Raw genomic sequence first — 17,494 nt, 5'->3', positions numbered from 1 at the left:
TCTTGCACTGACCCTCTATCATGTGAGGAGCCCCCACCTCTACCCTAGAAATCTAGCAAGTTAAAATAAATTAGAATCTCATTGAGGAAAAACTCACAATAGTGAATAGAGTTTACTAAAAAAGTATTTTGGCACCTCATAATTATTTCGAGGCTAGTAAAAAACCATCCACCACCTATCCCAAAAATTATTCTTTATCCCTTCATGGTGGTACCAATGGATAGGGAACCTCTTGCGTCTAGGGTGTAAGGGTTGATTAGTTTGTGGGTTGGTGAAGAGTGCACACAAATTATATTTGTTAATTTTTTTTTTTTACTTTCTCATATGCTAGTTTGTCTGTATAAAACTGTTTTGGTTCTTCCCTCTTATTGGACCAAAGAATAATTTGCCACTTGCTGATCCTACATGAGACACAATATATTGGAGGGATTCAACAAGCATTCTCCTATGAGCATTTTTTGCAACAGGATCTTTCAACCTTGTAATCAATTACTCAATCTATTTTTCGTTGTTTTCTATTTACCCTAATATATTATCTTGTGTTCTTGGGGGATATTTAGGAATTGATCGAGGTGTTTGTTGTGTTTATTGTTAAGGAGGGTCTTGATAAGGAGGTGGTTGAGTATTTTCAACATTTGGGAGTGAAATATCAATTCCTAGAAATTAAAATAAATTTTAATTAAAAAACCTAATTCAGTCTACAATTTAATCTAAATGTGACACTAAAAATCTAGAGATACTTATCTCTTTGAACTCCTCAATGTCTTGGTGGCATCTTGATGAAGATTTCACAACTTCAAGGTGAAAAAATGAAATCCTATTATGGCGAGTGTGGGTTGAGGGGCAAAAAAATGTAGGTAGTGGGAGCAAACAACATAAAATGAAAGCAATTTTATAAATTTTTGGTTTTATAGCCACTTTTTCATTTGGTGCTTGCCAAATATTTTGAATTGACCAAGCTTGAGGGTTGGTCATCCAAGCCATTTGGCAAGCACCAAATTCTTCGATAGGGGCCAAAAAGTAAAGTGGTATCTTTTTGGTTCCCCATCTTAGTGCATTTATCCATATGCCACTTCTATTTGGATCAAATATGATGAATGTACAAAAAAATAAGGCAAGAATCTATTTTGTATCTTCTACTTTATACAATGTACAAGGCATAAAATTCATAGATATATGCTAATAATTGTCAAATATATTTGGAGTGATAAACAAGTAAACAAGGTAATGATAGATGTCAAACTCATATGGTGTCAGTTGTGTTCTATTGATGTCGCACAAATTCCACCATGTTTTAGATGTGTATGGTTCTAGTTGTACATCCATGTTTTATGGCATAGATATTGCTTTGTAACACTCATAGATATGGACACATAACATGTGGTTGTTGATGTTCCACATGGAACATACATATCGTTTGACTAGGAACCTACATGGGGTAGCCATGGGTGGAGCCACAAAATACATAAGAGCAATGCTACTAGGCTATACACAAGAACTGCAAATTAATGTGTGATAGTGTTACACATAGATGTATGAGCATTATGTGGAGTATGTTAGGTAAAGAGGAGTCTATAGATGAAGCTACTAAAGAGGATGCATGTGGTTGCAATCAAGTTAGAGGTTTCTCCTTTGTTTTTAGAAGTGAGATGGGATCCAAGGTTCTATGGAGTAGGTTTAGGTTTCTAGGAATGAGGGTGGTGTGGTAAAGGAAAGGGAGGAGAGTTAATTTCTTTAAGATTTGTTTTTAGAGCCAACTGTTAGTGATTGTGAAACTCGGATTCCTTCTTTGAGATTGTACATAGTTGTCCAATCCAAGAAGGAAGGGGACAAAATCTAAAGTCAAAAAGCTCCAACTAGAAGCTTCATAAAAGTGACGGATACCAATCAACAATAAGGAGCTTCACATCTTATTAGAGTAGGCTAATAGAATTAGCCAATGCTTGAGGTTACTTCTTCAAATTGTTGTTTGGATTTTAGTCTTGATATTCTCCTTGTTTATTAGCCACTTTTGGTTTATTATTGTAGGTTGTGCTTTATCATATGGGTTGCAATCATTTAATAGTACTAGTTGTTCGACAACTTATTTGTCTTTTAGTCTTAGTCTTAGCTATCTTCAATTTATTAAAATAGATAATAACTTATTATATGAGTTGCATTCTTTTCATACTACCAATTGTTCATTTAAATATAATAAATTTTAGAGTGCATGATTTTCTTAACTGGATTATTTGTAATCTTATTCATTTTGTCAAAGACAAGGGCCACAATATTTTTCTCTTTTTAAAACATTGCAATACTCTACATCTATAATAAAAATTAGACAAAATTTGATAAATTTTTAATAATAATTGTTATCAACCCCCAAAATACATTTAAATATGATGCTAAAAAAAAACTATGGCTTTATTCAACTCCTAATATACCCAACAAAACCTTCTAATATCTATGTACACACAATCTATTCTAGGCCTAAAATCTACGTTAATTCCAAATTACACATTATTTTGCTTTCTCGTGAGACCTAGACATTGAAGGCATCAGAGATAATTTGTAATGATTAAATCATTGGCATGCCATTGAATTCGATGGCTAAAATGAAACAAAAAGGATTACCAAATCCAATAATTATCCATTCTTAATGCTAATTGGCTACAATAATTAGGTAGTCACGGACTACACGCTTCCAATTTTTTATCTATATTTTTAATTCCTTGGGATTCGAGAACGAATGAACACCACAGCTTCTAATTGAAAGCCCTTATAAGAATATAGACAACTCCAGTGGGCATATCACAGGACAGTGGCAAGTGGAAGGATAATTACAGATTCTTAGTTGACAGGCAAAACAAATACACGATCAAATCAACCAAGAAAAAGTGTAGAAATAAAGTAAACATGGCCTCCTTTGAAAGTCGAAAAGCACGAGAAAATAGGTAGGTGGACAAATGGATTTCCAATATAGTCTGTCAGAGCTTTCAAGACTGAAAATGTTGTGTTTGATCCACAGTTCTTGCTGACATTATTGTAGGACCCTTCATGGGCATGCTTTTCCAGTACGGACCAGTCTGAAAGGGATAAATGATTGGCTTTTTATAAGAACCCATTTAATCTTCTTCATCAGAGTTGTACTGAGTATAATGACTGCCAGAAGAGACGTTATACATGGTCTAGGAAACAATGCCTTCAATAGAGCTCTTTTGTATTAGCAGCAACAGCACTATGGAAATCTGGTAGCAGTTTTTTTTGCTTAGATTTGCTTACTAGGTTTCTTTTTCCATTGGGTTTTTAGATTGTTTTATTTACCACCTATCTGCTTATGTGCAGGACTGTTAGGATTTCTCAGATATTGAGAATATATTTCACTGTAGTGCTACTGTTCCTGTGTGCCTGGAATGTAATTCCAGAGACACCATTGGAGCAGCCTGGCAATGCTCCCAAAGATGCTAAAATTAGCAGGGAGATGATTGAGATTGGTATTGGGGTAGGTGGCAGTGGTGGGGGAATAGGTATTGGAATTGGAATTGGGGGTGGGGGTAGTGGAGGAGGAGGAGGATCAGGAGGTGGAGGTGGTGGCGGTGGTGGTGGTGGAGGAGGAGGAACTAATGTTAATCCAAATTGTTTCAGTAATGCTAGGCTTTATCAAGCTTTTCTAGGCCTTCAAGCCTGGAAAAAAGCAATCACAGCTGACCCTCAGGGTGTCCTCAACAATTGGGTAGGTCCTGATGTTTGTAATTACACAGGAGTCTACTGTGCACCTCCCCTAGACAAATCTGTGGACAAAGTTGTTGCAGGAATAGATCTGAACCATGCTACGCTCACAGGTACAATAATTGCCTTGACTCTGCAATGATAGGATTAGAAAGAATGTGCATGTTTTATTTGATTAATCAGGATTTGATTGTAAAAATATCACTTTTATGATAGTTTATGAGTTAGAAACAGTATTTGGTGAAGTTTTTGCAAAACTAAATGGAATTCATTGTAGGGGAAAATTCCACACAATGAATTCCACACTTGAACTTACTTAAGCTAACTTAAGCTAAAGTGGTTTAGATTTTAGAGTCGTCACCGGAAGAAAGACCACAGAGAGTTCAAGAAAAGATTTGTAATAGTTCATTTTCTCAACCAGTTTTTGTAAAACTAAATGGAAGGGGAAAATTCCACACTTGAACATACTTAAGCTATCTTAAGCTAGAGTGGTTTAGACTTTAGAGTCTTCACCGGAAGAAAGACCATAGAGAGTTCAAGAAAAGATTTGTAATGGTTCATTTTCTCAACCAGTTTTTGCAAAACTAAATGGAAGGGGAAAATTCCACACTTGAACATACTTAAGCCAACTTAAGCTAGAGTGGTTTAGACTTTAGAGTCTTCACCGGAAGAAAGACCATAGAGAATTCAAGAAAAGATTTGTAATGGTTCAGTTTCTCAACTGGTTGCTTCATGGCTTGGAATTTTATATGCAATAGGCAATTTAATTTTATATTACTTAAGTATCATTTAATTGAGTAAGTGTTATTGAATTATCCATAATTATGAAAGATGGATTCTTGTTACATATTTGTGTTATATGAAATGCTCATATTAAAAAAGATGAATCTTCTGGACATCTCCTTTCCATTTGACTGGTGCAGTCTTCTCTTTAATCTCACATTCATTGAGAGCTACCATCCAAAGATTCAGTCATGTCTCCTCCTTAATTTCATTTACTTAGAAATCCTAACTGTTTGGATTTATTTCTCGTCTGCCTTCTAGTAGGTCAGAACGTATTCAAAGGATTGACTAATGGGATATGAAGCTTTTCAATAGTTCAAACCCTGATCAAGCCAAAGGGATATAAAGCTTTCCCATTGATCAGACACTGGTCAAGATAAAGGGATATAAAGCTCTGGCCTTCTTGTCCAAAAGTTTTGTGGAATCTATTTTTATAGGTTCAGTCCTCGTCCCTTTTCAAATTGTAGATTTGTAATTACATCAAAATCTTAGGTATTAGTGAACTTTCAAATTGACATTCTCATTCATACTTACAGACAGTGGTGGTTGGTTCACAAGATCAATTTCTATCAGATCAAGTTTTTGAGGTGTGATAGTCCACAAGATCAATTATTAGAGTTTTGACAGTTGGTCCAACAGCCCCATCTATACTGAGAGTAGTTGTTAGTCCACAAGATCAATTTTTAGATGTGTGACAATTAGTCAAATCTATACTCAGAGCAGCAGTTAGTCCAGGAGATCGATTTCCAGAATGTATATATACTTAGAGTGGTGGTTAGTCCATTACATCAATTTCAAGAGGTGACACAGTTAATCCAACACCTCATTCCAACCAGAGGTATTAGTGAACTTCCAAATCAATATCTTTACTCGTACTCAAAGTGGCAGTTAATCCATGACATGAATTCTCAGACCTATGACAGCTGGTTCAACATCCTCCTTCAACATGACTCTAGTGAATTGAACCTGAGTTGAGGCCTTAATACCAAATGAAGATATTCTGTTATAACTCTAGTGGAATTGAACCTGAGTTGAGGCCTTAATACCAAATGAAGATATTCTGTTATTCCAAAACCCACAGGTGTTAGTGAACTTCTAAATCAACATCTTCATCTATATCTAAGTGAACTTCTAAATCAACATCTTCATCTATATCTAAAATGGTCTACCAGAAGATCAATTCTCATAGATGTGGTCATTAGTCCAACACAAATATGACATAATTAAGTGGGATAATAGAGTTAAAGGCTTGATATTCCTACACTTGATAATAGATAAAATGACAAACAAAAATCTTGAAAAACAACATGTTCTACATTTAAATTTGTTTCCAGCAGACTTTATTAGTTCAAATTCTTTTTCTGACTGAAACTCCATCAAAAAATGTTGCAGGTACTCTGGTGGACGAAATCAAACTGCTGAGCGACATTGCAATCTTCCACATAAACACAAACTTTTTCAAGGGCACCATTCCTCCAAGCACATTAAATCTCAAAATCCTAAGTGAGCTGGATGTGAGCAATAATCAGCTCTCAGGAAATTTCCCCACAGTGGTTCTCACTCTCCCAAAGCTCATATACCTAGACATCAGATACAATAAATTCTATGGAACTCTTCCTGCAGAGCTCTTTAACAGAAATCTGGATGCCATTTTTGTTAACAACAACTACTTTGAGCAACAAATCCCAGCAAATCTTGGGAACTCTAGGGCTTCTGTTGTGAATTTCGCCAACAACAAATTCAAAGGAAACATTCCTTCAAGTCTCTGCAACATGGCCGAAAATTTGAATGAGATTTTATTTCTCAACAATATGATTTCTGGGTGCCTTCCTGCCCAAATTGGGCTTCTAAATGCAGTCACAGTATTGGACTTAAGCTTCAACAGTATAGGTGGGAAAATTCCTCCATCACTTGGGTGCTTGAATAGCATAGAACAGCTCAATTTGGCCTATAATCAGTTGTATGGTACAATTCCTGATGGCATCTGCAGCCTCAAAAGCCTGCAAAATCTTACTCTGTCTAATAACTACTTTTCAGGAGAGGGCAAAAGCTGCACTGTTTCAAACTGTGGATTTCTGTTTGATGACAGAGGAAACTGCATTCCTAACCGTCCATTTCAGAGATCACAACAGGAATGTGCTGCATTTGCTGCCAAGCCTAAAACTTGCACAGCTACTCTTCCTCCAAATTGATTTGGAATATCACCATCTTTATTACATCATAACTCAACAATGGCATCGTGGTTATCTTCTTGTTTTCTTCTTTATCCAATAAAAATGACAATGACAATTTTTCTTTGCTCTAATTTGATATTTATAAAAATATTTTACATAAAATTTTAAAAATATAAATATGCTAGTTCTAAACAATGAGAAATCTCACGAAATTTCTTTAATAACTTTGAAGGAGAATGAATGTCTCTGGTTTTTCTTCCCCCCTTGGAATGGATGAAAACAATGAATGTATTGGAATGTAGTCAATGCATCGTATTTTCTTGGATAATTATGAATAATGACATGAACGTACGAGCAGAATGGTTATTGTCAACTTTTTTCTTTTAAAAGTTGTCGTGTCCCATCCGTTTATCATGTTTTCATATAACAAAATTTTTAGGAATCCTGATTAAATGTTAGAATAGATATTTTGAATATATTTATGAATAGATTATATATAATTATATTATATTTGTTATAGATTATTTTATTATTTCATCTTTAATATTTATGAACTAGTATATCTATATTTAAAAAAAAAAAAAATCTTAAATATGTCGAGATCTAATTGGAGACAAGTGACGAGGGTTTTATTTTATTTGGAGTAATAAAATAACACCTCCACAAAAGTTAAAACATGGCATATTTCATGCAATTCCCTGTGATTTGCAAGTCAAATTGTTTCAGAAATAGATTTTTATTTACGGACATTTTGATGTCATTGTAGATTGAAATTTGTTATTATATTGTATTATGAATTCATTTATATTATATTTGTTATAGATTATTTTATTATTTCATTTGCAATTTTTATGAATCAATATAGGTTGACATTTAGAATTATTTATTACTTGTTTTTTCATTTATAATTTTTATGAACTAATTTAATTTGGAATTTATTATATATTATTTTATTTACAATTTTTATGAATTAATCTAGTTTGAAATTTAGAGTTATTTTTTTATTACATATATGTAAGCATATGTGTTTTGAAAATATTATGATTATTATTTAATAATTATATTTCAGATTCAAGATAAAAGATATAAGTTTTTTTAACACTTTCACATTATTACAATTCATTTTTATTCTACAATGTCTCTCAACATTAACTTGTTTTATTTAAGAATAGTTTTGTTTTATTTTAAAACTATTTAAAAATTATTTTACTTTATTTTATTTGAAGAACTATTTTCATTTATTTTAAAAAGTTGTTTTAGTTAATTAAGAATTATTTCGGTTACACTCCACCCCTTGTTGTCATTGTAGTTATGCCTCTATAATTAACTTTACAATATTATATGAATATCAATTTTTAAGATTTATTGAAAATTTTATTTAATATTTAAAGTTTTACCCAAAATTTTATTTTACACATTAAAAAACACAAAAATCATTCTATTTTTTAAAAATTCTAATAAAAATAAATCATTTACTTTAATTTTTATTTCAAAAATTATTATTTTTTTAATGAGATGCATGGACACAAAATAAGTTATAAGATATCTATGAAAATATATATACTATTTTGACATTTACTAAGGACCATACTATTTTAAATTTTATTTTAAACTTGGGAGTTGCTTTATTTTTCAATATTTTTTCATAATAATAAAACAAATAATATAACACATGCAAATAATCATAAAAAATTAAATGAAAAGAAATTTCAAACATAATCTTAAATTTTTTATTGTTTCTTTTTTATTTTTTGTTATTTAATAAGACAATATCAAAAAAATTATTAAATAAAAATAACAATATTATATTTAATTTTTTTTCCCATTCTTTTTGAAATAGCTTTCTTGCTTTATATTGAAACCCTTTTGCATTCTATTGTTGGTTCATCATCTATTGTTGGCTCATTGTTTGCTACTAGTTCATCATTCATTGTTGCTTCACCATCGATGGCTGTTGTTAGTTTGCACTCGTTGGTTCATTGCATGTGAATGGTGGTGTCCTAGTTGCAACAAATTTCCCACTTTTAGATTTTGCCTCATTGTGTGTGGATTCTCCTACTTCTTCCCCAAAGTCTCTTTCCTATGCTAAGGCGACTTATTCTTTTGGTTGTAAAAACCCTTCTTCCACTCTTACTCATCCCTCTAATAGGGGTAAACCCTTGCATTGTTCTTCTTCTACGCCTATCGTTATTTGTGGAAATGAGGTGTTGGAGAAAGAAGAATACTTCTCCCATGTTGCTCTTATCTACAAGTTCAATGTTTTATGGTATTTCCTTCCAAATTTGAGCAAATAGATTTTAGAGTCTTGGAGGCCCATCTTTGAGGATATGATTGAGCTTTATCCTTCTACTAGGGATTTTTTGTGGTTGCTTTTCAAATTGAGGATGACATGGCTTGAGTGTTGGAAGGTTGTGTTTGGTTGTGGGGTAAGCACTCACTTTATCTAAGGCCTTGGTTCCCTTCCTTTAACCGTCTTCTAATTTATTAGTGTTTTTCCTACTTAGGTCAAACTTCCTAATTTACCTCTCCAATTTTTGGATAAGTATTGCTTTGAATCTATTGGAAATGCTATTGGTAGGTTCGTTATAGTTGACGCTTCTCTAATTTATGATTATCCTACTTTTGCCTACCCTTGTGGATATTGATACCTCAAAAGATCTGTTTCAAGAGGTCATCTTGATGGTTGGGGATAGACCATGGTATTAGATTCTTTATTATAAGGGTATTTCTTTTTGTTGTAGGAGATGTTTTTCTATTGATCACTTGGTTGCAAATTCTTAGAAATATTGTTGTAGTGATGCGACATGGTGGAAAAAATCTCTTCATGAGCAACTTGCTATGGGAGATTTTTTATAATTTTGAGGATGATTCTTGGGATGAGGAATTGGTTTTGAAATATATTGCTACTTTTGTGATTCTTGATGGTCCTTGAGCAATGGGTGAGTTCAAATTTTCCTCCAAAGCCTATTGTATCCAACAAGCATGAATATTTGGCTATGACTACTACTCTGATCTCTCTACCTTTTGAGTCCTTAGTGGCTTGTCCTCTTGCCTCCCCCCACTCTTTACCTTCTAAGAATGATCTTTCTTACATAGTTATGCAAAGAAGGAAGAGAAGTTTTCCTAAGTATAATCATGCCTCTCTATCCTTGGTCAAGGGTTCTCGTGGTGGTTGGAAGGCTTCAAGGTGGTATAGTTTCAGGATCTCTTTGGTTTTTCCTTTAGTTGTTTGTATAGGGTTTTGGGTGCCCTTCAAAACCCACTTTTCTTTATGCCTGGTTAGGTATTGGTTTTCATAAACTGCCTTTTTGCTATGTAGTTGATGGTAGTTATTTGTCTGCTTATCTTATTCATCAGTTGTTTGTTCTTTGTTTGTTGTCAATTCCTTGTGGGCTGAATTTTTGGCGTATTTCTAGGCTTTGGGTTTGTTGTGTTCGTTTGCTTATTTCTTGCCAGTAGATCATTGTAAAGGGTTTCGGGGCCCCTTCAAAACTTGCTTTATCCTTTAATAAAAAATAATTATATTTATTATTAAATATTAATAATTTGATGTGTAAATAACTATCAAATTTAAGGAATTTTAGATAACATGTTCACACTACTACAATCCACCTTTTCCTACCATTATAGCTATGTCTCTCAATATAATTATAATAATTCATAGCATACATAATTATGATTTATAAAATCTAAATTCTTTTTAATGTGAGAATACTTGGCATCTTACAAATTTAAAGTGTACTTTATTTTACTTTTATACTTTTGTGTTATATTATTTTGTATGGATATTGTAATATATGGTCTTAATACTTAATTTAATTTATTTGATATATTAGTTTTTATTTAATATTATTCATGATTTTGGTAATTCTTAATCCATGGAATATTATTTAGCATGATTATTCAATTTTTGATAGATCTACCTGTTACCTATTTTCGCTAACAAGCTCAATCAGGTAGAGATTTTGTGTTTTCATAATCAGAAAGGTACATTTTGTTCTGCTCTTATTACATTCATGTATGAGAAGAAAGAATCAAAAGATTACACCATTATATTTCAGTATGCAAGTGCATAGGAGATAGAGAGAGAAAACAAATTTTTGGGAAAAGTAATCTTTATTAACATGAATGTACAATGTCTCACACAAGCCGTGAGACTAGCCTCTATAGTGTAAATAAAGAATAAACTATATACTTGCAGATGCAAACATAAATGTAAATACAAAGAAAGAAGGGTGACTCATCATTGCCTGAATGACGAGTCCTCTTTGAGTTGTTTTGTGCATCTGTAGCCTTTCACCCATCCTGCATCCAATTATGTCTCCTTGCTTGCTTGAGTACCTGCATTTGAAAAAGAGATGTGTTAAAGAAATGAGAATCATTATTCATTATCTGCACATGCATCTACAAATATACAATCTAACCCTCCCATGCATCACAACAACTAGCTCAACATATAAACTTAGGAGACAAATATCGATTCAAACCACCAACAAGAAATCATCAAATGCATATTTTTGTCTAACTTGTTTGCTTCATATGCAGATGGAGGGAAGTAACATGGTTGTTCATTAATTTAACATGAGTGGTGTAAAATGTGGCTCCCATGAGGGTTGAGCCCAACTCATTAAGTGTTTTAGATCAACAGTGTCCCAAAGAGGTGTCAAGATTTTGTCTTGGCGTAGATAGTTATCCAGATCAATCATAATGCTTTGATAACCATCATGTGCCAAGGCAAAACCTCGACACTTCAATAAAAAAGACTACTTCTCAACTTATCTATAGTGCAACAGTTTAGGGACACGGTGAAAATAATGATAGCCATTGATTCAGAGCACAAAAAGTATGAGGGCCTAAAACAATCCTTTTCCCAAAGAGTATCAAGTGATGAGTGACAGTCTTATATTCACATAAGCAACATCATTTGATGCAATACAGTGAATAATTCTTTTGTGCAGCCATAAAGACAGTCATGAGACAAAAGATTCAACACAAATGAAAATGACAGGAATGGATATTAGGAGCTTCAATACAAAGCAATCACGAAAGACAAGTGACTGTGTTTTGGAACAATGCTAAGTAAAAGGAATTTAATATCAAGAAGAAATATGCTATCAAAGAAGTCATCAAACCTGATAGTATCCATTGTCAAGATCAGGCAGTACTATAATAATATCAAAGACAGAGGTTACAGGCATTATAGTCACAAAATGATATCACAATCACAGTGTCTATGAGCAACTTAACAAGGTGCATAAGCAGATCATTATATTGAGAGACAATCATTATCACTTCTATAGCAAGGAAAAATATTTCATAGCTACTAAAGAAAGAAGCTACAGTAATCAGATGCAAAGCTTCAAGAGAAGCTCATAGTTTTAAGGATAATCACATGTATGACAATGCTTCCAAAGAGCGTGTTAAGCAATTGTTCTGAAATAGAGAACATAATGAAATCCATTGTCAAGAAAATAAGATTGTTATAGTCTGTGATAGCACATTCAAGGGAAGCTCTGATTCAAACACAGTCAAATGATACCTTCAAAAGTAAACATAAAATTCATGAAGCAAATACAATGAGGGGTGTTCATTGTTAGAACATTGTAGAGACACAAACAACAGTGAGGAAGAGTCAAATCTCAAGGTTGTAGAAGTCATGAGTGTTTGTATTATTCATCAAATAACATACTTAAGGGACTTGGAGTCTAAAGAACAATGACCTCAAGATGACAGTGACAATGCAATGCCATTAGCAACAATAGCCCTTTAGAGGAGGTTAATCTTCAGCTTAAGGATGAAGGAGCAATCAATGTAAAGAGGAACAATGAATATGGAGTTCACTGTCAACTTTTGTAATATGAAAACAACTACAAAGCAAAGGTTGCAATTGTATCAATGGATCAATAGGTAGTAGGTCTGAGTAGTTATTCACTTGAAGCCTAAAGAACAGTGAAATTGGAAACTAGGTTATCACATATCAAGATACAATCATGCAATGGCAAACAATGCTTTTTGGCATAGAATAGTCCAAAAGTGAATACAATAAGCCTGTCAACATTCAAAGCAATAAGTCATTATAACATAGTGATAGTCTTTTATCACATCAAAGAAGTCATAGTGCTTCATCCAAATCATGTACAGGGGTATAATCAAGTGTATTTGACAGTGACCTTTGAGGGAATGATCCTTTCAAAAGACAACTAGTACAAAAGGAAGCCTTAGTTAAAAAATGGTGAGATGTTCACAAAAGACGCAAACACAAAGGGAATCATCATATATGATCAATGACTGATTATAACCTCTCAAAGTACAAAGACATCCCATATTCCATAGCCAATACATGATAGTCATGACATGCTTGAGGGATAGATTTATTGTGAAGACTCAGTCCATGCACATTTTAATCATAAAAAAGAACAATCAACAAAGAGGAGCAGCCATTGTAAAGAAAAGACAGTCTTGCAACAATAGGTTTGAGATAAGATGTGTTGGCAACAACAATGAAAGAAAACTAAGAAGGGGGGGGGGGTGCTGAATCAGTTTTCACCGGATCTACAAACTTAAGCAAAAATTTAAATTTGATAAACTGCGACAACAACAAAGATAGGCAAATTGGTAGCACAACACACAACACCAAGATTTTGTCTTGGAAAACCCGATTAAGGAAAAAACCATGGTGGGAGCCTACCCACAATAAGATGATATTCTATAGCAGTATGTGAAAATATTACAATGGGGAATGTACCAGCATTCAGGCACACTGACTAGAGCTCACTTGCTCAAAATACAATAACCCAGAAGGCTACAACCCTCAGGGAAATCTCACTGACTTACAACAAGATCTAGACTACAATTTGGAAGGAATGAACTGCAATAATAACATCTGCTAATGCTTGATGATAGTTCTGATTAAGAACATTAGTCTGCTCTGCAACACCAATCTCTGCTCAATACACTACACCGAAAGATTAATCCTTGTTCACACAAACACCACTTTTTAATAATGCAAACACAACCTTGACACCTAAATTTTATGACTAAATCACCTATTTATACAATTCATCAAACTTGACAACAAGATCAGCTAAACCCTCAATTTATAATTATAAAATTACATCATATGATACAAAGATTGACCGCTACACCAATATAATGATATACATGACATAAAATGGACCTAAATCAAATTTCCAAACACTCATCACCACCGATAATCATGCCAAGATTAACTACAACATGCTACGCCATAAGGAAAACCGCATAACACGAAGAACATCACCAGATCAGCAAAATCACCAACAACTCGCACAATGATCAATGCGGATCATAAAAACAAATAGGACACAATTAGGAAACACTAGCAAGCACGTTAGAGTCATCAGTAACAACTGCACCAACACCACTTATCAAATCTTCATCTGTTAATGTCTGAAACTCAAGAATACTCAAACAAAAAACAACTGTCATGAAGAAAGATAAATTGCAGAGCACCAAATCATGAACCATCTGAAATGAAGATATACATGAACATCCAAAACGATCTCCCAAAGTCTTAGCTCAAGATTTGATCATATTGGAATATACTCGAGGAAATATTGAACTCTACAAAGCACTGATCAGAAAAACAAATCGCAAACCGGATCATATGATATGATCAATTAAGCTTTCCGGATCACTAAAACCAATACAAAAAGATATAATGACACTAGTAATACTCCATACACCAAACCATGATCCCAATAAACCAATCTGCAATCACCAGAGCAATAATATGTTGACATCAATGACGACAACATATAATAGCAACAACAATATCCAACAATCTCCTTGTTTGGCATTGATGGCAACATATGAATGTGAAAAACAATCAATGCAAAGAAAGAAAAAATCTCCAACAAACTCCCCCTAAGATCAAGCAAATAAAACAATTTTTCACATGTGCTTCTCTCCCCCTTTGACATCAATGCCAAAGATCCTCAAAACATAAAACCAAACTCACTTTCCCCCTTTGACAAAATAATCATGATTCTCTCCCCCTTACTAACTACTCCAGTAGAGAAGCAACACAAACTCATCAATCCAGACAAAAGGATAAGATTGTGAAGGTCACCAGATCGATTCAACTAATTGCATCTAGTTATTATTAGGAGGGGTGGGTACCCCTAACTTGTCTCTCAAATAGATAAATGTATCTGCAGGCAAAGGCTTAGTGAAAATATCATAAATTTGTTCCTTTGTAGACACATACTCCAACTTCGCTTCCTCTTTACTAGCTTTTTCTCTCAATAAATGATACTTGATTGATACATGTTTAGTCTTTGAATGTTGCACCAGATTCTTTGACATATTAATAGCACTAGAATTATCACAATATATGACAATAGGCTCATCATAGATGTTGGTCCTTACAACTGGAATGGTAACTAGGTAATAAGTCACAATTCAGAGATTGAATATTCTTAAGTAGCTAACTTTTCCTCTGGCAAAGGCTCATTTAGTTATCAACCAGGAACACAAACTTGAAATGGGCCAACACTGTATGTGCACCAAGTTCATATTGCAACCATCTTTTATGATTGCAGAAAAAGGAATTCTTCTCAAAGTAAACACACAGAATCTTAAATGAACTAATACTTTAATCTTACAATTGGAAATTACTTTAAACAACTATTGTTAAATGATAAAGTTCTGGTGGGCAACATGAACTACTCTGTTGCTGTGGTTGCAGGAACAGACATAGGAACTATTTCCTATGGCTGCAGGAACAAACAACTGTAGCAACAACTACTATAGAAGTATAAAACTAACTGAAACATACAAAGGATTACTCACCAAGTGGGCCCCCTTGAGTGAGTATATCAAGAACTTCAGATTACAATTATCTAATTATCCAAAATCACATTGATCTCTTTATTTCATCTTGACTTGAAAAATACATAAAACAATACCAAAAGACTATGTACTACAAGTTACTATGGGTGTTCTCTGCTATCTCTGAGAGGAGAGAGATCCCTTTATTTATAGGAAAACTTATAACAAACTTCTAACTGATCGACCACATTCCTACGGAATAGGTGAACATGATTTATTAACAAGAGAAGAAGTTAGCGCAGGACAATAGAACAACATCTGTTCTGCAGTAGAGAAAATATAGCATGACTAGCCTCCTAGATATAAGCTCCACTAAGAACAATTGTAAATGTTCATAAATCAACCTGCTGAAGAACCGGTCAAGTGGTTCTAATCATTACTGCATTTCTTTGTCTAGGTTTGTGTTGTGGTTATCTATTTGATGATCTTTTGAACCGCCATTTGTCCTTACTTTGCCTTTGCTGACCCTGCATCATGATATTAATGCACAACAAACATGTGTATATACGAATGCTAACATGACATAATGCAAACCTTATTAATATTATTTTTAGATATTTGCATAGATAGATCATTACATGACATCCTTAGGTATAAGTTAAACCAGTTCAGAAATACTTTAAAATGTATCAACTTAAAAGAGTATTATAATCCAAATGTCATCTAATCATAAGATCTAGGCATAAGTATTGTAAAAAAAATCTATCAAGATAGAGCCATTATTTAGGCTCATAATCTCCCCCTAACCTGACTTCTTGCTGATCCTCCAGCAACAAGAAAATTTTGGATTTTAGCATTGATTCAGAAATTGCCTAGGGTAACCTATCCAGAACTGCCTGTAGATAAGCTCCAGTAGAATCCTTTCATTTTCTCCAATCTTTTCCACCTAGTACGTTCTGTTGCTTCACTATATGGTGGATCACTGTCCCTGCATCCCATCAATGGCCATAGGAGGATTGGAGGCTGAATGCTGAGAGGCAGCTAATGCCGTCCCTTTGTTCTTCCCAAGTGTATATACTTGGGTGCTCTGTTTAATGCTGCATGGTAATTTTGTGCAGAGTGTGGCTCAGATTGTTTCAACTCATCTGTTAGGTTGTTCTAGTGCTAGACTACATGTCCTATTTCCTCTTGTCCTTCCCTTGGAGCCATTTCTTCATATTCTCTATACACTTCTTCCCGTAAGGGTAGGATTTCCTTTGCATAATCTAGCTCGTATACAAAGTAAAGTCGCCTAGGTTCCCTTGATAAGACCTTAAGGGTAATGAAAGCTCAGGCTCTTCCTTGTGATACACTTGAAACTGTTCTCCCCTTGATATCTCATTCTACATCCAGGACATAAGAGCCCTTAATTGGATATCTCCAATGTAAAGGAGAGGGTTCCAATCAACATCATCAGGAACAACATAATAATGCACATATAGTTCACAGAGTAGATTCTTGATTGCTATAGGAGATGTCTGAAAAGCGCTGTAAAATTCTTCTAGTGTTTGTAATGAGGGACTTAAATCTCTGACAATCCTCATCATTTGGAAGCTAATGTGCTGTTCTTTTAAGTATAGAGAGTAAACACAAGGAGGAGCTTGACATTGCATCAGTTTTGGTACCATGGTGGCTACTGTTTCCACCTTAGCTTTAAGCTGGGCTATTTCCTCATCCTTTTGCTCAATAAATTTCTTTTGGTAATCAATTGTCATTTGCATCTTTAACTTTTCAAGTTCCCAATCCTCATAAAGAGCAAGTCCTACTGCATGACTAGTAAGGGAAGTAGGTGGCCTATGAACAAGTGCTTTAGGTTTCTTACTTTTTACTTTGGCCCCTGCTTCAATGACCTTCTCTACAACAGATGTTAAGCTGTCCAGTCTTTCAAAACCTACTTCCTTCTGAGGCTGCTCAATATCTTGGAGTTCCCCTTCTTCTTGAAACTGTAATTCTTGTTCTTCCTCAATATTTTGCGG

The 17,494-nt window shown here is 34.0% G+C and overlaps 1 protein-coding gene across 1 annotated transcript; it reads left to right on the top strand.

Moving 5' to 3' along the window:
- The first annotated feature begins 2,849 nt into the window (after positions 1 to 2,849).
- Positions 2,850 to 6,799, top strand: LOC131068747 (leucine-rich repeat extensin-like protein 4). Its single transcript, XM_058003999.2, has 3 exons — positions 2,850 to 3,233; positions 3,328 to 3,824; positions 5,887 to 6,799. Exons 1-3 carry the CDS (start codon positions 3,181 to 3,183, stop codon positions 6,684 to 6,686), a joined length of 1,350 nt encoding a protein of 449 aa, XP_057859982.1. The 5' UTR covers positions 2,850 to 3,180; the 3' UTR covers positions 6,687 to 6,799.
- Positions 6,800 to 17,494: the final 10,695 nt, after the last annotated feature.

The sequence above is a fragment of the Cryptomeria japonica genome, chromosome 5 (assembly GCF_030272615.1).
Source record: "Cryptomeria japonica chromosome 5, Sugi_1.0, whole genome shotgun sequence".
Lineage (NCBI taxonomy): Eukaryota > Viridiplantae > Streptophyta > Pinopsida > Cupressales > Cupressaceae > Cryptomeria > Cryptomeria japonica.
Note: the sequence above shows the minus strand (reverse complement) of the source record. Positions and strands in the feature narration are given on the sequence as shown.